This window comes from Trachurus trachurus, assembly GCF_905171665.1.
Source record: "Trachurus trachurus genome assembly, chromosome: 10".
Classification (NCBI taxonomy): Eukaryota; Metazoa; Chordata; class Actinopteri; order Carangiformes; family Carangidae; genus Trachurus; species Trachurus trachurus.
Window position 1 is genome coordinate 18,730,646 of NC_139894.1, and position 22,631 is coordinate 18,753,276.

The window sequence follows — 22,631 nt, forward strand, 5'->3', positions numbered from 1 at the left end:
TGCTGTGCCATTTCATTCTGAAACAGAAAAAAGTATGTGGACAACAGTGTGATCTGTTTAAAATACACACTTTTATTGTACATACAAGAGGAAGTTCAGGAAGAGGACGGCATCGTTGGAGCTCACACACTGTTATGGGGACGGCTTACAAAAAAAAAGCAGGGACAGGGTGTTTTGGATATAGATTTGTTGATTAGTCAGTGTGGTGTCATCCAGAATACTAATTGGTAACAACTTGTCCCCACAAGCAGCCTCATGAGATTAGTGGTTAGACTCTGAACTGCTGTGACATTAGCATTGGTGTGTGTCTGTGGCTGCAAAGAAATGCTGCAGGTGTGTGTTTGTAACAAAGATAGACCTGTGCAGGAGTTTACAGATTTATTTTCAGCTCTATTTCTGGTAACAGTCGTGTCTGCCAATATATAGTTGGTTATAAATACCAATTTTCCACGACTGATTGAGTTAAAATCTTGCAAGGACATTGGTATTGATTAGAGTTTTGCCTTTAAATGGGATAACATACCTTGACTTGATGAAGTATACAGATTCTTTTGCTTTTGATAAGAAGTGTAGACTTGCAGTGTCAGTAATCCTATTGATTTTTGTTTTTGCTCTGTTGTAGCTTAATGAGCTACATAGCTAGCAGTGGAGGTTTATACTGTAGCTCTGGAAATGACTTATATTAAATGAGAACAAGGGTGGGATTGTTTGTAACTGGAGACAGAGAAAAAGTTTGGATAAGTTTTTGGTTTTTCTGCTTTATTCTCTCAGAAAACGTTCTGTATGTACTCTGTTACGGTGCAAACAATCACAGATGGTTGGTGATAAATTACATAAAAGCTGATGAGTTTTGGGCTCTTGACATTGTAACAAGTCAATGAAGCATTCATCTGCACAATTTGTGCAATGTTGAATTGGAAAAACTCCAGACTCCTTGTTTGACTGGAAATCAAACAGATTTACCTGGTGCCTTATTGGCTCTGATTTAGTAAATATTGATACATTTATACAGCATGACTATACGCCAATCATTAGCAGTGAACTGATAGCTGGTCTACCCCTAGTTTGCACTGGTTCACATATGTACTGACTGGGCACTGTATGTGCATGTGTGTGTGATTACCTGCATGAGTTTATGTGTGATTCAGTGCCTGTGAGTGTGTGAGTCTGTGCATGTATTTGTTGTATGCACGTGTCGATGTAAAAATCCTTGAAACAAGATTGAGATTACAGCAAAACACTTCCATTTTGGATGGTAATAAAGGAGAGAATCAATCACTCTGTCAGTCACTGCTGACAGAATTTTTAATTACCTGACACAGCCTGTCAGTCTTTGATCAGCTGCCTATCACATTGTCTCTTAATATATTCTTTATACAATCTCCAGTGTGCTCTCTAAACCCTGATATCCATCCAGCGTGCTGTCTCAGCTTGCAGCTTGTTTTCTGCTTCTATCCTCTTTGCGCTTCAATTGTTACCATATTCAAATTTTTGCTGTCGAGCCAATCCGAAGACGCAGTATTCCAAATTGTTCCAGTTCCCCTCCTTATTGCTGTAATCGAGCCAAAGTTGTTGCGAAGATTCATTCCCGGCTGTAGACGCGAATCCATCTTGGCATAAATCCGATCATACATCATCTATCCATCTGTCTAGACAGCCACTCAGACAAGTTACAAACAGTACGCCTGCCTGTCACCCAAAATGTCAACACTTCTTCTTCAACACAGCGCCATGGGAAATAGTATCGCCGTTGTTAATCACAAATTAGCTGCTAAAGTCTGGCACCCGCAGAGGGAAGATCGGGATGATCTTTTCCCTGAATCTCCCTCTCACACAGATCTGAGAGGAAAGTTCAACAGCTCCTTTGGCTCTCCTTTCCTTCCGTAGTGCGTTCACTCTTTTTCTAACTGATCCCTGGTGGATTTTGTCAGCGTTGAGGATGGATTGCTGTGAAGTGCCATTTACAGGGATGCTGCTGAGAAAAAATGCCCCCTCCTGATTTTAATGACACTTAAAACACACTACACAGGGAGAGATGTTTTACTTTTCAAGGGTCCTGAAACAGGACCCACACCTGCAATGCGCCTGCTTCCCAGAAAAAGGCTGTTCAGATTTTTTTCCCAAAACTCAGAGCCACCAGAAACACTTCTTGCGGAGCTTCTTCACACGGGCCTTGGTGCCGGGTCGGCCGGTGGAGGAAGGGGCTGGCACGGGCTTGGTCATGGTGGGTGCAGGCACATCATACTCCCCCTCCAGGGACTCCATAACTCCCTGGAAGCGTCCCTCCTGTTGTCGGAAATCATGCTCCACGCTGGGGGAGTGAAAAAGAGAGGAGTTAACAGGGAAGGAGACAGAGGATGAGGGAAGGAGAGGTAACTGGAGCACAATTTGGAGGTTGGGATGATGTCAAAATCAAGTCAAATTCATTTGTACAGCTCATTTTTCACAAAAGGAGATTAGATGTGGGGGTGGGGAGAGAGAAGAGGAGCAGAGGGATGCAAGGACAAGTGGAGGTCTACTAAGCACAAAGAGATTAGAAAGAAAGGGACTGGGAGAAAGGTGAGTGAGGGAGTTTTAGTGACATTAAAATTTCATCCCAAAATGCTTACAGCACCTTAAAGACAGGTTGCACTTATGCTTAGATGGGTAATTGTGTTGTGTTCCTAAGTCAGAGTAATGCACCGTCAGCCTGCACACAAACACACATACACGCACACACACACACCCTTACTTTTAACACAGGCCTCAACTCAGCACTCATTTCACATCCGTAGTATTTTTGTGCGCTTTATGCACCAATAGATCACAGGCTGGTGAGATGAGAGCTAGGGAGGAGAATGGAAAAGAGAGCAGGAGAGGAGAGGAAAAGGAAAGCCGAGGAGAAGAGCATTTGCAAAATGGTGGAGCTAAAGGAAAGGAGTGAGGGAGGAACTGTTCAAAGCAGACCTCTTGGCTTTCTTTTTCTATGCTTTTCTCGTTCGCCCTCCTCCCTCCTCTCGTCTCTCTCGCACTCTTTCTATCACCATCTCTCTGAAGTGTCCACCGCTGCGGGTCATAGTGTGGTACACTTTGAGTTTCTCTCTTCTTTTTTAGTGATGTGTGTGTGTGTGCATGTGTGTTGAGTTGGATTATAGGGGCGGAGCTGCATAGGGCCTGTCTGGCATCTGGAGCTAATGAGCCACATGATGAGGCACAGAGAGCAAAGACAACAATCCTCCTCCTCCTCATCCTCCTCCAGTCTCCTTGCATCCCAATATTCAAACACATACACACTCATACTCCCCTGATGGCCGACGCGTGCATCTTCCACCGCGTGCTCACAGCTAAGTGAGGGGGAAAAGGTAGCATACAGGGACTTATGGGAGGAGAAAGGGAAGACACTGAACCTCTTCTGGGAGATGGAGGGATGGATGAAAAGGCAAGCTTTAATGAAGCAGGTCAGAGAGGTCACTGCAGGGAAAAGGGATGGAAAACAAAACAGGTAGAATGAGGTAAAGGAGGAGAAGATGTGTGCCACCAGAGATGTGGAGGGAGGATGGCAGAGATCTCAGCTCTCAGAGACAGAGCACAGACATGGAGGAAACCAATGAATTTAGGAGGAAGTAAAAGCTCTGGCGGGCACAAAGGAAGGGAGATGGCTGCCATGAATAAAAGATAAAGGAGATGTACTATGACTACACAAACACACATATTGTTCGTGTACAAAAAACACAAAAAAAAACTCTAAAATGTTAAGTGGTGGACCTGTCCCACATTCACTCAATCTTCAGTCTCTCCTGTTTTAGAATGAGGACTTTTCTAAGTCAATGTGTCTTTGCCAACACACCTCCCTAGGTTTCAACGCCCCCCCCTCCCCTCCAGCTCTTTCAATCCCCCTGTCTCTGCCTCTCTACCTCTCTCTACCCATATCTACCTCTCTCACCATTGTTCATGGGATTACAGCACAGCGGGGAAGAGCAGCCGCTCTTAATTCGTTCCACAAGCTGTCATCTTCGCATCTTTGCAACTGTGTGCATGACAGTGTGCTCTGAAAAACTTTTAATCTGAACTTTTTTGTTGTTGTTGTTGTTTAGTTGAAGCAAGGGTAAAGTTTCATCACGCAGTGGACAGAGGTGAGGTTTCGGATCACATGTGCGGATGCGTGATAGGATTAACAAATGCATTAGGTCTATTTCTTATCTCTGCTTAGGTGTATGTGTGAGTGGAAGAAGTGAGAGAATATCTTTAGGTGTTAGGTGTGCATACATGCCTGCACTCCCACCTTTTCTCTCTCTCCCTACAGTTTAATTAAGGCTGAAACGTAAGGTAACATATTTTCAGGCAGCCACACCAAATCAACTTTTTGACACTTTTTTCACCACAAATCATTAGGATGAACATTTTGCAGCCCCACGCGTAATTCACCCTCGGCTTATCTCCCGTGCTCTTTACCCAGAATCCTCCCTGTTTGGTTTGATAAAGCCAAATACAGATCTTGCACTTTCTTGACTTTTGTACGCTTTTGTCACAATGGACTGCTGAAAATGTGATTTTTCTGCATATGTAATGTATGTTAAGAAACTTGTACTGATATTTGAGAGGAAATTTGATTAGGAAGCAGATTCTGCATATCTGTCCAAGTCATTATAGTCTCTCTCGCGAAGTGTGAAATATATTCATTTCTTTGTTTGTCAGTATGCATGAGTGTGCGTGTGAGTAAGCATATGAAATGTGTGCATACAGTAGATGTGTCTAATACAAGCTGATTTCCCTTTTTGTTGGATTAATTACCATGTATGTATACATGATTATATTTGCATATGTGCAAGAAAAACAATGAGAAAGTAGAGCAGGAAAACAAAAAGGGATTATAATGATGTGAGAAGTAACATCCTGAGATCAGAGTAGCCTCAAGCCTGAAAAATATGTGAAACTCATTCATTTCAATATATCTAGATGTATTCTAGCATTAGGATCAATTATTGTAGTGTGTTTTTTCTATAATAACTGGTGTCTTTGTACTGCATGATCAGTCTTACATCAGTGTAAATCTACAATGTCTTTATTTATTGTTTTCTCCCATCAAATTCGATGAAATTGTGTTTCACATCTGAAATGCAGCTGAAATGTCATCGGAAATGTTGATCAACTAATGATTTGTTGACCAATTTCATTTCTAGCTGTAATTCTGTATTGCATTGAATATTGTGTTTGTGAACACGTGAGTTCAGTTTGTGGCTTCTTGTCATTATTTTTTGTATTTATCTTTCTGTGTGTGCGTGTGTGTTTGTGTGGCCCATACATGTGACTGTTGAAAGTGAGAGAATGTTTGTGTTCATCTACATGTGTTTATACTGTGTATATGGACCATGTATGAATAGGTGTATGAGTATGCTAGCATGTGGCGGTCCTTTCCCCTTGGTGTTCATTAAAATTTACTGGGTTAAGGAGCCAGTTGTGTTAATTAAGATCAAGGGAAAAGAGGAAGGGATGAGGGAGACTGGGGTGTTGGAGTTGGATGCAATGTATCAGAAATGTAGTAGAGAGGAAATATAGAGATCCCAGAGGGCGAAGAAAGTAAAAATACAGGAGGGATGCAGATGCAGGGCTGCTGGGAGGCAAGTGTGTTTGGGGAACTGGAATAGAGGCTGTGTAAAATGTATCTTTATCCTATTTATCCCTGAACAAGGAGCTTTAGCTTCAAGCTTTGGTTTGGTCCTATATGCGCACAAAAAGTTTTTGACTAAATAGGTTTTTATACAAGAGTATTCCAGTTATAGAAAGTAAATATTTTTCTTGTATTCACAAAGCTAAGGTTTTTTGTGAAAATCCACATTTCCAGTTTGTGTGAGCAAAGCAGAGCGACGGAGGGAGCAGTCTTGGAGGTTTGGTGGCGGCTCATGGGGCACATATCATTAAAGCTTTGGCGATTGACAGACAGAATGAGGCACAGCTGTACCAGTGGAAGTCGGTTTGATGGAAAGTAGGAGATGACAATGAGGGAGAGGCTTAGCAGGCTTGGGGAGTAAAGGTGGAGTGATTTACATAAAGATAAGATGAGAATGAGAGAAGGATGGAGTGGTGGTGAAGGGAGGTCTACTGCTACGATATGTGGTATGAGATTATGGGGGTGCAGCTCTGGATCTAAGAATGTAATCACTTATTTAGGTCACACAAACAAGAGACAACTGGAACAGGAAAGACACGTTGTTTAGATGCAGAATTATTTTGCATGTTTGCACAGAAGATTCTTTTATATGTAAATAGCTTTCCCGGAGAGAGCATCTGTAGTATACATCCAATATGTTTATTCCAGTATAGATGAAGGGTATTTCTCTTTGTCTGGTAGGCCTGTCTTATTTTTTAACATATATTAGAGATTTATTCTGTGGTACTGCAGGCAATTATCAGAGGAGGAGAAAAGGGCAGAGATAACAGGATAAAACAAAAAAGCAAGGTGCACTAAATAAGTGATGAAACGCAAAAAAAAGCAGAGAAATACAACATGGAATATTTTCAAAGCTACACAAGACTTGTTTTTTTTTCCCAGAGAAGTTTCATGTCTGTGTTTATAATGCTCCAGGCAAAAATGCATTGTCACTGCTGTGTTATGTAATGCAATAAGCTCATTATCTTGATCAGGTTACCTGTAGATGATGCAGGCTGTCTTTTGGCAGGTGGGGCAGTCGTTTATGTCCTGACCAGTTCTGTATGAGCTGCGACTGTAGAAAGAACAGATGTAAAACATTCACACACACTGATGAAAGTTGCTTAATTGAACAGCTGTGCACGGAGATGGTAACTAACTGCATGCAGGATTTGTTTTTGCCTGTGTAAAGATGAAATATCCACTCTTAGTATTATTTGAACAACTGTTGCTGTATTTGGGGTTTTTTGGTATCAGCCGCCCTAAAGCAAAGTCTTTGTAAATTCAACATTGTGCACTGATGTAGCAGTAGAAGAAGTGGTAGAAATGCCAGCTGTGCGGAAACAACGGGCTGAGCGTTTCTCAACTGGAAAGAGCCATGCTGTCTTGACTGTTGATGTCACAACAGTTACTGCTCTCTCCACCTACGCATATTCAATGCAGCAGCAGTAACAGCAGCAGCAGGTGTGTTCTCGGGGGGTTCTCAAAGGACACAAAATAGCTTGTGATGTTTAGTGCATGTGATGTACCCCAACAGGACTATCCAGGCCATCACTTGAATAGTCCCAGTGGGTAAAAACCAGCCTGTTTAACATTCAAGGCAGGTGAAAACAGTTGCAAAGAATTGTTTGCAGCGACTGTCTAGGTCGGTCTACATGGAGCCAAAATGACATGGTATACAATTTCTTGTTTATATATATGCCAAGGATTCACTGGAAGTAGAAAAAGAAAAGGTGCATCACAAAAAAAGTATGATTGCACATGCAAACTGTGTTATCAGGGTTGAACAAGACTACGGAGCCCAAGACTGTGCAGAGGAAATCAAATTGGAGAACAGAAAAAGTCTGATGAGCTCACGCTGACTGCCATGTAATTGAAATACTTTATTTTGCCAAGATATTTTGGCTGCCCCTGCACTGAACTGTGTAGATGAGAGCGGCTGATTTATGTTGATAAAATGGACATTTTAATTACATGGAGAGAGATTGCGTGACTGGCACTAGTATTTCTCCCCCTACCAGTCTTTATCAAAGACAACAACAGCGAGAGAAGATGAGTATTTGCTTCAGGAGAGACGAGAAAACGAGGAGCTGAGCACAGCAACAAACCCCTTCAGCTCAGCCGAGACTTATCAGAGCGGCCCACTTAGAGTTCTTCATTTCTGTCACAACATCAGATACAGATACTCTTACTTTTACTTTTCTTTTTCTTCTTTTTCTCTTTATGTCTTTCTCCCCTCTCTGTCTCACCACATTGAGCTCTCTTTCTATCTCTCCCTCTCCCTCCAGTCTGCCTTTTTAGCCCTTTTACCCCATTTCTGACACATTAGCGTCTTCACAGCAAGCGCACGCACACACACTAAGGGATATGGATACATAATCTTTTACAGTCTCACACACAGGGCAGGGCCACGTGTACGCTGAGTTTAGGAGCCTTATTGTGCAGCCTAAACATTAATTGCATTCCTCAAAGGTAATCTGAAGGGGATTAGTCTGGAGCTAGAGACATCTGTTAACCCTGAATAAAGAGACGGAGGAAGGAGCAGGATGGAGGGAGTAAAAATATGCAGAGGGGGCTTAGATGGAGATGTAGAAACATTATTGTTTTGGAATCGGCGAGGTTAAGAGGTTAGGGGATGGATTTTAGTTTGCTGAGAGGAGAAAGGGAAGTGTGTGAAGGGATGAGGCTGACATTCAGGGTGGGGGGAAGAGATGTGGTATAAACAAACAGGAGAAGAGCTACTGACAGTGTAGGTGACATTGTGAAGAGGAAAGGTGATGAGGAGGTGAAGACAGGGGAGTGATAGTAGCAGGGGAAACGAATTGAAAGGAGTGACAGCCAACATATGACAGCAGAGAAGATAAATGAACATGTAGCCAGGGCAGAAAAGGAGTTGGTAGAAAAAAAATGTTGAGAGGGCAATTGGTGAACGGGGGAAAAGGTGATTCTTGGTATATTCGCGGAGGTGAAAGATGAGAGGAGCGAGAGATAAGGGGTATTAATTAAGACCGGAGGAAAGAGAGGTGCGAGTGTAGAGGTGGAGGAAGGGATGGATAGCCTGAAGCGGGTTAAGGAGCCTCAGATCAAGGGGAGGGTGTTGATTGAAATAGTGTGTGAGTATGGAAAGCCAACTGGGATGTACAGTATGTAGGCAAGAGAAGGAGAGCGTGTGTGGTAGGGGAGGAGGATTTCAGAATGAAAGTATTCGCAGGAGAGAAATAACTGAGGAATTCGCTCTGTGGACATCTCTTACAACCACATACCCTATAGGTATATAAGGTAAAAGGACAGGAGATATAGGGATCAGCAAACATTGAGAACAGGCTGGCAGGTATCACATCCCTACAGAATTAGATCACACTCACGCACACACACTACAGCGATTCTCCACAGGCCTGACATTTAAAATCTATTACGCAGACTTGAAAGCCTGTCAGTGTATATATACTTCCATAAAACCTCAAATATACTCTCTTCTCAATCCTGTGCACTCCCATGACACCCTCTCTCTCTTCTTTTCTCTGTACCACTCCACCTCACTCTCTCCTTAAGTACTTTGCTCTTAAAGTGAATACTCCTTTTTGCTCTCTGTCTTTAATCTTTTTATACCCATCTCCCATTACTCCCCCTCTCTCACCCTTCACTGAGGGCCTTGCTCTTCTCCAGGTCTTGAATCACGTTGAGAAGCACCTTGATCTTCTCCTGATTGGACAGCAGGTTTTCCTCCACGCTCTGCAGCTGCCTCTCCAGCCCGCGTGGAGCGTTCCCCGCGTTTCCGCCCAGCAATCCTCCCGGAGCGCCATTACATTGTGCTTTCATATGAGTCTTACAAGGCAGTGTGTGGTCGTCGAATGATTTGCTCTTCTGTTTTGTGTAGTCCTTGAGATTGATCCTCTCTGAAGAAGATGCTTGTTTGGGAAGATCTGCGGCCTCCTGGGTGTTTTTGGTTTGCGCTACAGGTGTGGTTGGTTTGGAACGAGTGGTTTTAGGGGAGATTTTCGGAGGAAGAGGTGGAGTGTGGGTGGATTTTGATTCACTATTTACTGAAGAAGAAGCTGGAGGTTTGGAAGTGATTTGGACCACTGTGTATTGGTGCGTGTGTTCGTCGGCCTGCTGGGTATCAGCTGCGTCGGGCTTGTGTTTGTCAGCAGAATGTGGTTCTGTCACCTCTGCAGATGTTGTGTGTGCTTGTTGTGTGGTTGCTGTGGTCCTGTCTGTGTTGATCTGTGTGAGCGTGTCTGTTGTTTGTGTCGCTGAGTCCTTGTAAAGAGTAAAGTCTGCAGAATGTGGTCTTGCCTGCTGTTTCGAATCCCTCCTTTTGTTGTGGCTTTGTGTCGCATGGTTGGAATGTGAACTGTGTGTTTTTGGTATGGTGTGCGACAGATGCGGTATTTGAGATGGTTTCACTGATGTGTGCGTGGAGGTGTTTGCGGTGTCTGTGTTTTTGGTGGGACACTGAGAGTCCAGAACAGCAGAGGCCTTTCTTGACTGGCTGGGGGCCACAGATGGTTTCCTTGGCGGATTAGGTAAAGTCTGGCTGGCTGTTATTTGATTGACAACCTTCCTGCGACACGCGCCTGTGCACGGCGTAATCTGTGATCTCCTCCGCCCACAAGTCCCGCAGAGGCGAGTTGGGGAAGTCGTCGTCGTCATCATCCGACAGGGCCGAGGTGGGGTGGTGTGCACGGCCGTACAAATGCTCCCTGTCTTTAAGACCGAGCGATGGGCCTCCCCTCGCAGGGACTGTACCCTCCTCCTCTCACGGACCGGCTCCTTGCCCTCTGTGGCCTCTGAGCAAACCCCTCCCACCACATCAGATGCTACCACGCTGCCATTTGTATACCGAGCTGTCCTCCTTGTGTCTTTGGGGTTGGTCTGAATACTTTTGATCTGGCAGTAAACTCCGCTGCCCGACCCCTGTGATCCCATGTCGTCCTGTGTCAGGCTGTTGATCTCGTTCTGAGACGTCTCCTTCGACACCAGCAGACTGTTGCCGTCACTACTGATGACTCCCCCTGTCTCCGCTGTCGTCGTTTTGCCTGTTGCCACGGAGAGTGGGCGATGTGTGTTTGTTGGCTGGCTGCTGTGTCGTTTGATGGAGGGGAGTATCCGCAGTCCCGGAGATGTCTGCACCCCGACGCTGCACAGAGGGCCCCATCGCCCCCCTGCCAGGGGAACCCCCAGTGCAGGCACTGGATTGGTTGGGTCAGCCACCCTTCTGCCCATACTCCTCTGCAGCTTGGCTCAGCCCCCTGAGGAGCTGAACGGGATGGAGGCAAGCGGTGACATCAGCCAGCGTCAGCAGGATTATATCCAGTAGAAATCAGGAATTTTTCCAGGTTTTGCTTACCCAAATAAATATGTGTTTGTGCAGCAGTGTGAGAGAGTTGGTATGTTCAAAGTAGAGACAGGAATTCAATATCCAATAAGGCTATACGATCCCAATGTCCCTCCATTAATGACCTCCACACTAGTTTGGCTGCTTCCAAAGCATCAGTCAGAGACCAATTGCCTGTGGATGACGAGTTGGATGGATTCTCCGGGCACTGCTGGTTTTCTCTGAGGAGAGAGAGAGAGGGAAGGGAAAAAGAGAGAGGCAATGAACGTTAGAGATGACAAGAGAAAGGAGGGAGAAAGGGAATAGATGGTCGCATTGGCAAGAAGACGCAGACATTAGGCACGTAAAGCACCATAGAAAAGCTTCGACCTCGACCGAATGCACACGCTGACCAGATCGATAGAACTCTATCAACCTCTTATTAGATCAGCAGGTGGGTGGGAGTTACAGAGGCTAAAACTCTCATTCTCATCAGGTTGTTTGTCTTGGAGGAACAGAAAATACCTTGGACCAGAAATATCTTAAGGGCAAAGGCATGCGTCTCTATATAGTAGTTGCAAGTTGCACGCCCTCCCCTGAGCTTTTGTCAGTACGTCTTATAAACTTAGGACAACAGATGTCATCGCAGGCTGTCATTACGTGATCACGCAGTGCGACACATTTCAGACGAGGTTATGTTTGCCTCCCACAGCAGTATGTAAACCAGTGATGTATCATGTCTTAACATCTCTCATGGAAATGGTTTGGAAATCTGTTGAAAAAGTCTGGCATCATGTTAAGCTCTGCGCCATTGATCCTGCCTGTCTTTCTGGGTTTTTTTTCAGTGAGGTAGACAGGCATGCTGCCTAAAGTCAGTTAGCTCTTACTTTACATTCTGCAGCAGCAAACTTAGTTTTAATGCATAGCTAGCTAGGTTATGTCAAAGCCTTATCTGGTATAATATGCTTAGTCACAATGTTTTGAATTGTTTGGGACGGAAGCAAAATTAATGATATGAGTTTAATCATTTCAGATCACTGAGAATTGAGTACTTCAGTGTTGCACTTTGACATTGTGATTAGCTGTTGAAATTGGGGCAAGATAATATTATATCCATTTTTTTTTTTACTATGAGGGAACTGGGCCATTGCAGCCACAAATATTGGCAGGGTACATCAAAGAAAAAAAAAGACTCAGATAAGAGAGTAAATAGAGGTTATTTACATATGAAATTTATACAGCATTTAGGAGGATGAAAAAAAGTAGCTAGGGCCACATTTGTCAGGTTAAAAGTTTAAACTAATGAAATCATTTTGTCATACAGATTCAGCTCCTGAGGGCACCTGACCGTGCCCTGGTTTATAATTTGGTATGTGACTTCAAAGGTATCTCTGCAACAAAATACAAGCATCAGTTCGTTTTAGACATGCTGGAGATTCAGGTCAGCATAGTCCTTTTTCTCCACCTTCATTAAAAACAGACCACCTGCGATCTCACTTGGCCTTTCAGGATGCTAGTATGACGCAAATTCCTGAATATTAATACTTTCTATCAAATGTCTGTAGGCAGACGACAAAAGGTCTGGTCGCAAAAGATAATTTGCGCATTAAATTATGCTTGTTCAAGGTGTCCAACTGAAGTCCTCTTTTATGTCTTCATCATTATTTAGTTTTTTTATTCCTCCTATCTTCATAAAAGAGTTGCATTTTCATTGCGGTCATTGTGTGATGGTAAACCAGCTGGCAGACACTCACACTTACACACAGAGAGAAACAAAAAGAGCTTATTTCACGCCAGCTGGTCCAACATCACAGCACAGATGCTTGCTGTATACATAGGGTCAAGGCTGGGACAGTGCAATATTTTTCTGAATAAATGAAATATGGTTCAACTATTAGTGGTACAGTGGTTTTCATTTGGAGGCTGGTTTCAGCAGGCCAAGACAAACATCAGATTTAAGGCTTCCAGGAGATTTTGAAAGGTGCTTCTCAGCCATCAACCTATAGCTAGAAGTAAAAAAAAAAAAAAAAAAAAAAGCTCTCATCCCTGGCTGCTGCTGTAATAGTTCATATGTATTCAGGTCAGGATAAGGTACATGCACACGTTCAGTCATACAAATGCTCTGTGTGACCTATATCAACTCACTCTGAAGCCTGTTGTCAGCAGAATAAAAATGGACATTTAGGCCTTTTATTCTCTTTTCCCTGACACCAAGTGTAATTAATATTGTGGGACTCTTTGGAAATTCAGTTTTCATTTAAGATCATGAAATATTAAGACGGAATGAATACACTTTATTATGCTGGTGGGCTCTGCCCAAACGCCGCAGCATTGGGAACAGTTTAAATTTAGATTGTCTGCATCCCTCTTTGATACAGTGGTGGAAAGTAACTAATTACAATACTGTACTTTCTACTCCACTGCATTTATTTGACAGCTTTTGTTACTGCTTGCTTTTGAGATAAACCTCTTACACAATGCATAATACAACCCACATTCAAATATTGTTAAGGATTAACAGCTTCTAACCTTAGTGGTATCTTATTTAAAAGTCAGTGTGTAGTCAGCAGGATCACATTTCAGATGTTAACGGTTCCACCAAACAGTGACTTCTCACAAGGTTTCATCTTGATAAATGTTCAACAGATCCAATATCTATCCAAAAAATCAAAGATTAGAAGAGAACGTCTATGAAGTGAAAACAGATTTGTGTATGAGAAATATGTTTCCTCTCCTATTAATCTCATGACTCCTTATCTGACACCCCTCTGTATAAAACTGCATTCAGTATAAAGTAGTTCAATCGAACGCCACCTGCAGCAACTGCAAAAGCAACATACTGCTTAGTACACACTGATGCTTCAGTATCAATCATCTGAAGTTATAGATGGTTTGGTGTAATAATAGAGCTGGACATTTACTTTAATACTTTACATTTTGCCTGTAAGTAAGATTTTCCCTTTTAATTTAGTGTTTTTGTTGCTGTATTAATACTGAAGTGCAGTAGGCTAAATGATGTGAATTATTCTTCTCCTGCTTTTTACATGTTAGCTAAGACAACAGTCGGTGTCACTCAGCTCTGTGCGGTTAACACACCTGACAAAGTTGTTACCAAATACAATGGCTCCAGAGCATCGCTGACAGACGGTGGAGCTTTGAAATACAGGGTTTTTACGTAAGGCAGTACAGATCAAAGACTTTCTACTTTAGTGACATATTGCTTCATTATTTATATAAATATCTTGACAGTGAGTTTGGCTCAAGGACTGCTGCATTGCCTGGAGGCTAGCAGGCTGTCACACCTAATTGACAGCACAGACTGTTTATGATCAGATACCATGGTAACTGTGGTAAGCATTGCCTTGCCCTCAAGTGGACCACAGAGGTCTCACCCTTGAGCTGGCGTTCACTCACTCTCATAGGTTTGCTGTCTCTTTTTTTAAGTGTGTGAATGTGGTATCTTCTTTGCATGCGTGTGTGTTTACTCAATGGCCTGAGAATGAAAAGCGGAAGATTTGTCATTTGCAAAAAAGAAATTGCAGGTGATGATGATATTTCTTTCTGCGAGGAACGAAACGAGAAAGAGAGAAGGGGAAAGTGAAAACAAGACAGCGAGCCGATGTCTCTGTGTGTGTGTGTGCTACAGAAAGTAAGGACAGCAGATCTATGTGTGTGTGTGTGTGTGTTTTCGTGTGTATGTGCTGTCAAGCAGTTTGCCTTAGGATTCAGACTAAGTCAATTGAAGGTAATTTCACTGCAGCTCATTTCCAAGCATTTGTCTTTCTACCAGAAGCCGTAGCCGAGTCGACACCAGAGCACCTGCTGCAGCAAACTTTCTCTCTGTCTCTCTGCTGTCACTACCCATTTATGTGTCAGTAAATGTGCCTGTGTGTGAGTGTGTGTGTGTGTGTGTGCGCGCAAGCATGCGTGTGAGCGTGTGTGTGTGTCTACCATTTCAAGTCTCACTCTTCACCCCTGACCTCCAAGCTGTCAGGAAGAAAGTGACACCATATCCTCAGACATCAGTTCCTGTGATTCACACACCTGTCTTTCTTCTCTCTCTCTCTCTAATTCTTGTTGGATACCACTCTCCTCCCATCGCTCTTGTCTTTCATCATTACCTGTGTTTGTTGTCGCACTTTTTCCCTCTCACCACCCCGGTTTCTATCTCTGTCACGCTGGCTTTGATTTGCTGTGTGTCCCCCCCACCCCCACCCCACATCCCTCACTCTCTATATTTAATCTTAGTCTGTCGCCCCCACATCACACCTCTGGCTGTGCAAAATGAATGGGGAGGAGAAGGGGGAGGCAACACTGTTGGCTGGGAGGATGAAGGTGGAAGTGACGGAAGAGGAGTGATGGTATAGCGCAGGGAGGTGGTGAAGGGATAAGAGGGAGAGAACAGATGAAGGAGGGGGATCACGGACAAGATGAAAGTGATGCGCGTTTGTGTGTGTCAGAAGGAGGAGTATAAAGGCCCATTTTCCTAAGTTGAAATCTCCAAAAGTGTTTGATAAAGTTTTGTTGAAGAATACAGAGGGACAAGACCAGAAGATCTGGAAGGCTACACACACTGCTTGTCAGTAATCAGTACGCAGTACTGCAAGTACGCGTGAGCATCTGTCTCTGCACGCTATCTTTAAACACTACAGGGAGTGTCTTGACAGGGTGCAGCTTTTTATGAAAGCTGTTTATACATGCAATGAGTTTAATTTACCAGTTGGAGGGGTTTGGGCTGTTGAAAAATTGTCTACACACATACACAGGCAGCTTCATCAAGGACTTGTGTGGCTGTGTGTGTGTATGTATATGTATGTGTTTGAATGAGTGTGCACCCTCGCCTTTGCAGTGGTTACAAAGCGCTGGATGCTCCAGCGAATCGAGTCCCCTGTCGTTTCAAGGTGAGTCTCATTTTTCAATCGCCGATTGACGGGCCCTGTGTGTGTGTGTGCGCGCGTGCGTGCGTGCGTGAGTGTTGGTGTGTTTTAGGGAGGCTGAGACTCACTTTACTGCTCTGTAATCACAGCGGCTCTCTCACTCACTTTCTCTCACCCACTCACCCACAGAACACAACAAACACAGCACTTTATTGGCCCTTTGAGACAGGGCACACACTGCACTTTGTGGTAGTGTGGGCTTTTTTTTCTCTCTCTCTCTTTGCTCTCGCGGCGTAAGGCAAAAACAAAAATATGATTTATACAAACTGGCAAACTGCATGCTTTATTACCATTATTTTTGTCATTATTCAAGCCTTTGACGCTGTCGGTTACAATCCAACGCTTATTTTCATTGGAGACGCTTATGTCAAACAATTTAGGGGCCATTTATTACAATAACTCTGCTTGGCAGGAAAATGCTCTGCTCTTGAAGCTGCTGTCCAGATCAGTCTGAATGAGAAGAGTTCTTGTAATGTTTCACTGTGAATATAAATATGTTATATTTCCTGGAATGTGAATCATGAAAATCAGAAACAGTTGCAGGAAAAAGTTGGAATGACGTCTGGACAGGCAGTTCAGTGTAAGAGCTGTTAGATTATAAAAACCTCCCCTCTTAGTTTTTTAGTGATTGATGATGAAGGGAGACTAATATGATCAGCAGATGAGCTGTAACACGGGTCACTTCTCATGATCGGCTCATCGCAGCTACGACTTTACTGCTTTACCTGAATGAACACGAAAATGAAAGGCAGCTTGTGTTTTTAAGATGTGTGTGTCTGTGTGGTGAGCACAGTGAAAACAACAGAGCTGGGGATCTAGATTTGTGCCAGAATTTGTAGCAGTATAGTAAAGATTGCTATTTGGTTCATTTCTGCCTGTAAATGAATATTGTATGTCTGCAGATGTCCGTTATTTCCAGGCGCATAGCATTTTGACAGTCTGTGTCTTCTGTGTTCTTCTTTCACTTCTGTAATTGGTCACCGGTTACATTTCACGTGTCATGGTGTTGGATTTATTTCTGCATCTTCCTGAAACACGAGGTCCAGTAATGAACATGGAAACAACCAGGAGACCTGCTCAGGTGGTTGTGCAGCCTGTTTTTGTTTTTGCTCTTTTGTGCATTTTAATTGGACACAACTGTATTTTTCTGGGACAGTGCGCTTTAATCAGTGTTTCAACCGAGAAGCCACAGGCCACAGAGGCTAATGTTGATATGACAAAAGCCAAGCATCTCAGCAAAGCCAGCGTAATTCAAGTTAGCTTCTCACTGAAGCATTGTTTGGGGCAGATTGTGTGTGGCTTACTGATAGTAAGTAACTCAAGTGTCTCTTCAAAGCAACTTGTGGCAAACAGTGAACTAGTTATTGTCCAAGAAACTTATTGTAGCATTCCCACACACACTGATGTGTCAAAACAATATAATAAAAAATGACTGCGCCATAACGCATATTTAATACCACTGTGCAGTGATGATAAATTTACATTCCAATCTGGCTCCCATCTTTGTTTTGCTATGACAATTTGCTCCAAACACGAGGCCCCATGTGTTGATTTCCTGGAGCTCACAGCGAGGTGGCCCATGAGGAGTTACATTCCCGGTTTAAGCTCAGAATCATAGTGTTTGAGCCAACATTGTCAGTCCTTGCCCCTGGATGCACCCCTCTGAGTCTACGTACTTTGTTGTGCGTGTGTGTTTAGAATCACTGATGCATAAATTGGACTAAAGCAAAATGAATGAAAAATGAATTTAGCCTGTTTCTCAATTTTTCATTAGAGGTGCAAAGTGGGAGCGAGCCTGAACTCGTCAGCCTTTCTTCTGAGGAACCTTCACAAAATTGTATTAATTTCAAGTAAATCTAAAAGTCTTGACTCTTCTCAGTTCTGCTCTGCACAAATCAGCATTATCAACAGACATTAAATCATTCCTGCAAGTTTATCTTTCAGATTGCGTTCAGTGACTATTTCAGAGGACTGTCATGCTCATTTGCACTTCCACACATAAATTAAATTAATAGTAATATAATGGCATAAGCATTTTTTGCCACTTCCTGCTTGTTTTTGAGGGTATAAATGGGACATTACTCAAAGTGCTGCCCCATCCCAGTCAGAAGGCCTTCAGAAGAAAAACAAAGAAAAGTCTGTTATAGCATAAGCTTATTTATAACTTTTAACAAGGAAAGGAGTGAAATATAGACAGCGCTCGTACTATTGACTCTTCCATCCGCCGGTTTAATTCATTTGTTTTGTTGTTTGAGAGAGGGATGTGTTTGTTGAGCACTGGAGCACAGAAACCAATGTAAAGCTGAATATTTATGAGTTATTTGCCACCAAATATTTGATAACCAGAGATAAACATGAAGGTGATTAAGTCAGAAACTGGTCTGTAAGCCAACAGAGGAAAACAAAGTGTTTAAGTTAACAGGGCGCCACTGGTGCAGTGTAGGTAATAGAGTGTGATATGGTTTTGTTTGGTTTTGTTTTTTAGCATCTTTGCTCTGTAGCTGCACACTCTCCCCCCTCCGTCCTTTAGTCTTTTCTTCCCGTAACCTCGTCTTTTTATTCCCTCTTTTCACCTGTCCCTGTCCTCTGATTGCTCCCTCCTCTCTCTCTGTCCCCTCTCATCTTTTTCTCCTCTGCCATATCACTCATCCTGTCCACACATCCCATCCAATCTCAATCATTAACCCACAATCTATCTCTCCTCCTCTTGTCTCTCCATCCTGTTGCCCCCACTGGCCCCTCTCTCCCTCCCTCCCTCATCCATCTTCCTGCCCTTCTGTCTTTCAGGTCCTTTTCTCTTTCGCCGCATCTCATCTCATCCTCATCACTTGTTCAAAGTCTGTCTGGTTAGCAGAGCGGCTAAAGTGTCATTGACACACACACAAATTTCTGAGAAGTTACACACACATCTCTTTTGATTCTGCCTCCTGTCCTCCCGTCAATCTGTTTATTCCTCTTTCTCTTCAGTAAGCATGAATGCATCAATTTATTGATTAAGTTTCTATAATTTGGGTTATACCCCCACAAATAATTTCCTTCCATGCCACAATTATTTCCACTCATTGCACTGTGATTTATTTTGGTTTTGGTTGAAACACGCAACTCCTCGGCATGTTGAAAAGGTATTTTTAAAAGATTAAAATGAATGAAGTGCATTCATGAGAAAAATTAAGGAATCAAATTGCTGCAAACATATGCTGAGTATGCATCATTGTTTTATCCAAAGGATGAAAACAGAAAAATGCACTTAGCAGAATCCTTGTGCATCACTAATAACCACATTAACCACAATAAGCTCCTTATACACGCAAGCATTATGACATTTTTTATCATTCATTCAACTAATGTGCTTCCATTGTTCCCTCTGCGTCATTCAAACTATCATTTATAAAGTCTTTGAATTAAAAAGCTGTAGTGATGCTTCAAACACAAGTGGACACTGAAATGTGACAAATGAAGGATTGTGATTGGTTCTTCATTCAGTTTTTAACTTGTTAATGTGTCTGTGCCTAGATGAGTGTCTGACACACACACGCACACACACACATACACGCTGTCATTTTAAATTATGCTCTTGTTCTGTCTGATGAGGTTATGTAATTGTTAAGTGCACAGGTCACATATCCACACTGTGTCAGTTGTTGATCTCTGCACACACTTTTTTGTGTTCATACACACACACACAAACCCATACGCAGATGCACAGGGGCAGCATTAGTGTATAAGAGAAGGGTTATTGCAATATAATCCCATATTAAAGCTTCACTAGCTGTTCTGATGATTGGTTCAGAGGCTTTTAATAGTAATCGGGCAACAGACACCCACACAGTCTCTCTCTCTCTCTCTCTCTCTCTCTCTCTCTCTCTGTCTGTCTGTCTCTCTCCCTTTCTTTCTCTCTCTCTCTTTCTCTCATACACACTCACACACACACCCTTACAGACGCACACACAGCAGGCACACATGAATAAACGGAGACATTTGGAATTCACACTAAAGGCAAAAGTTGTAATTGAGCTTGTGTGATCAAAGACACAAACTAGGCACTGCAGACATACGCACACTGTACATAAACATAAGCATATTCATCTGCATCAAATCCAACTGTGAAGGACAGGATCACTCACCTGCCGCACACACCCACATATACCTAGAATATACATATATACATATATTATATTTGTTTGTTTGTGTTTGTTTGTGTGGTCCAGAGATTTAAACTACAGATTGTGTCCATTAGTCCAGTCAGCTGTCCAGTGCCTGTTTCCATCCAGTCACTATTATCTCTGTAGAAAATCCTGACCGGTGTCTTAAATTTTGAATGAGCTGCTTTGAAAAATAAAGTACCAGCCGCAGGCTATCAGGCTGGAAACAATCCTCAGAGGGTCAGAACAGAGCATCTTCACCAGGAAGAAAACATTGCAGGTTTTTATGCCGTCACTTGCACGCGCACACACACACACACACACACACACACACACACACACACACACACACACACAAACACACACTCAGTAATATTTTAATCTTAATCAACTGTCTTTCATTGCTGTTTCAGTCACTTACCTTTCTTCAGCTCCTCTTTGGTCCGCATTCTTCTCCCCTCTCTTCTTTCTTGTTCTTGGTGTCTCTTTCTCTCATCTCTGATAGTCCTTTAGTCCCCATGCGTTCTCCTCCGACTCTTTACCGCTCTCTATCTCTCCCTCCGTCTCATTCTGTTGCTGCTGATCCTCGGCTGCTCGCGGAGCCCTGTGATCCTCCCTCCCTCCTTTCTCTCTCTCTCTCTCCGTCTGTCTCCCTCTCTCTCCCTCTTTCTCCCTCTGTATCCCTCTCCCCTTCTCTCTCTCTCTCTGTCTCACCGTCTTTCCCCCCAGTCTATCTCTATTTCTCTATTTCTGACCTACTGCAATTTCCACTCTCTTTTGCACTCACCTATATCTCAAACACAATCACTCTGTTATTAATCCCTCCACCATCTCCCTCTTTCGCTCTCCGTCTGTTTCCCCGTTCCTGTCTCTCTTTTGGTGGCTAATCCGGTGCCATGCCCTGGTTTCTCTGAGTGTGTGTGTTTCTGTGTGTGCGCGCCTGCATTGACCCTGGCATGGCGGTAGACCCAGTGAAACTTTGGCAGCACAGAAGTGGCTGCTCCCGGGAGTTGAGCCAAGACACACAACAAAACACACACACTCATACACACACAAATACACAACCTTGCTTCTATCAGTCACTTTATTTATATCTTTGCTTTTCTGTGTGAACACGGTTAATATGCCTCTCTCTCTTTCTCTCCCTCTCTCTTTCTCTTGTTCCGTCGCTTTATCTCCCCTGTGGCTTCACCTCACTCTGCCCTTTGAGCTGCGTTGCCGTTGTCCTCCCTCTTCTTTTGCCCCACTTTTAGCCTCCTCGCTCCGTTCCACTCCTCTTCTTTTCTCTTCATCTTTCAGACTTACCTCATCCTCTCTGTCCCGCCACCCACCTTCCTTATTTTCTCATTCTCTCTCACTCTCTCTCTGCTCTCATTCACATCACCTCAGGATGACGCTGCCTTCTATCTCGAGGCAGCCAAGACAAAAAGGAGGTAAATTGAAAAGAAAGTGAGATTAAACTCCACATGATATCAGGTTGTAATTATGTTTAATTACGAGTGTTTTGTCTTTTGTGTACAGCGGGAATTGTGCCTTTGCAAATTACTTTCCTCATTCGTCATGTACCAGGAAAGATGAGAATGTTTTGCTCATGTGTTTTGAATGTGAATGTGTGAACGCTGAGATAAAGGTTAAAATTAAAATCAGTTTGACGTAAATATGAACAGGGTCGCACAACTGGAGTAATACAGTTGTGTCTCTGTTGTGTACACATCCTTATGTAACAGTGTTGTGAGTTATGACTGTCAGTGGAGTGTGTTCATGGACAATAAATTACTGTGTGTGTGTGTGTGTTCGCTTGATGCAGTGTCCATGTGAGTGTCCTTCCTGACCCCGCTCCATCTTAAAATAACTGGTGATGTATGCGCCACTGCAAAGTGGTTGACTCACCTTGTGTTGTGTTTCAATTGACCTCTTATGAGACCAGCAAAAAGTGGTGGGTGTATGTGTGTGACAGTGTCAATGTGTTTGTGCGTGTTACATAAGCAGCCAGTGTACAGTGCAACACATGGAGGTGGGGGGTGTGGGGGGGCTCCCAAATGACAATAGTGAGCACACAAAGGTGTGAACAAGGTTGACAAAGCAGTAGATAGTTGTGCTGAACAGCAAAGGTCTTGGTGATTAGATTTTGGATTTGAAGAAGAGGACAGAACAAAGTCATTGTTCAGGAATGGTACAGTAGGAGGAGAAATAGTATGACATCTGAGAATAGATGCCGTACTGTACTAGAGTAGATGAGTTTCTCTCCTCTCCTCTCTTCTCTCTCCTCCCTCTGTTTGTCGTCCTTATTTGAATTAACTGGTGTGTCTTTGAACTTGACTGGGAAATGGGTGTTTGAGGACACATTGATCCGCTTTCTCAACAGTGAACAGCCTTGCACGTTCACGCACACACACGCATGCACGCAGATAAACACCCGTGCTATTTCTCTTTTTGCTTTTGCTGCCTCAGACAAAACACACAACCACATCAACCCTATTCACACAACAAGTCCAATTACACCTCTGCTCAATCCATCTCTTTCTCTCTCTTTCATCCCCCCTCTGCTTCCCACCTCAGCCCCCAGGTGTTGAAAAAATGTATGTGTAATGAGGTGGGGGGTCAGAGAT

General features: G+C 43.3%; 2 protein-coding genes across 4 annotated transcripts in view; one reads left to right on the top strand and one right to left on the bottom strand.

Annotated features, from left to right (window-relative positions):
• Positions 1-22,631, top strand: part of dock2 (dedicator of cytokinesis 2) — a 95,334-nt gene that overhangs the window by 44,939 nt on the left and 27,764 nt on the right. The gene's annotated exons all lie outside the window — the stretch shown is intronic.
• insyn2b (inhibitory synaptic factor family member 2B) lies at positions 2,128-10,852 on the bottom strand (the record flags this gene model as incomplete). Its single annotated transcript, XM_083981084.1, has 3 exons — positions 2,128-2,311; positions 6,627-6,701; positions 9,264-10,852. 3 exons carry the CDS (start codon positions 10,850-10,852, stop codon positions 2,128-2,130), a joined length of 1,848 nt encoding a protein of 615 aa, XP_083837210.1.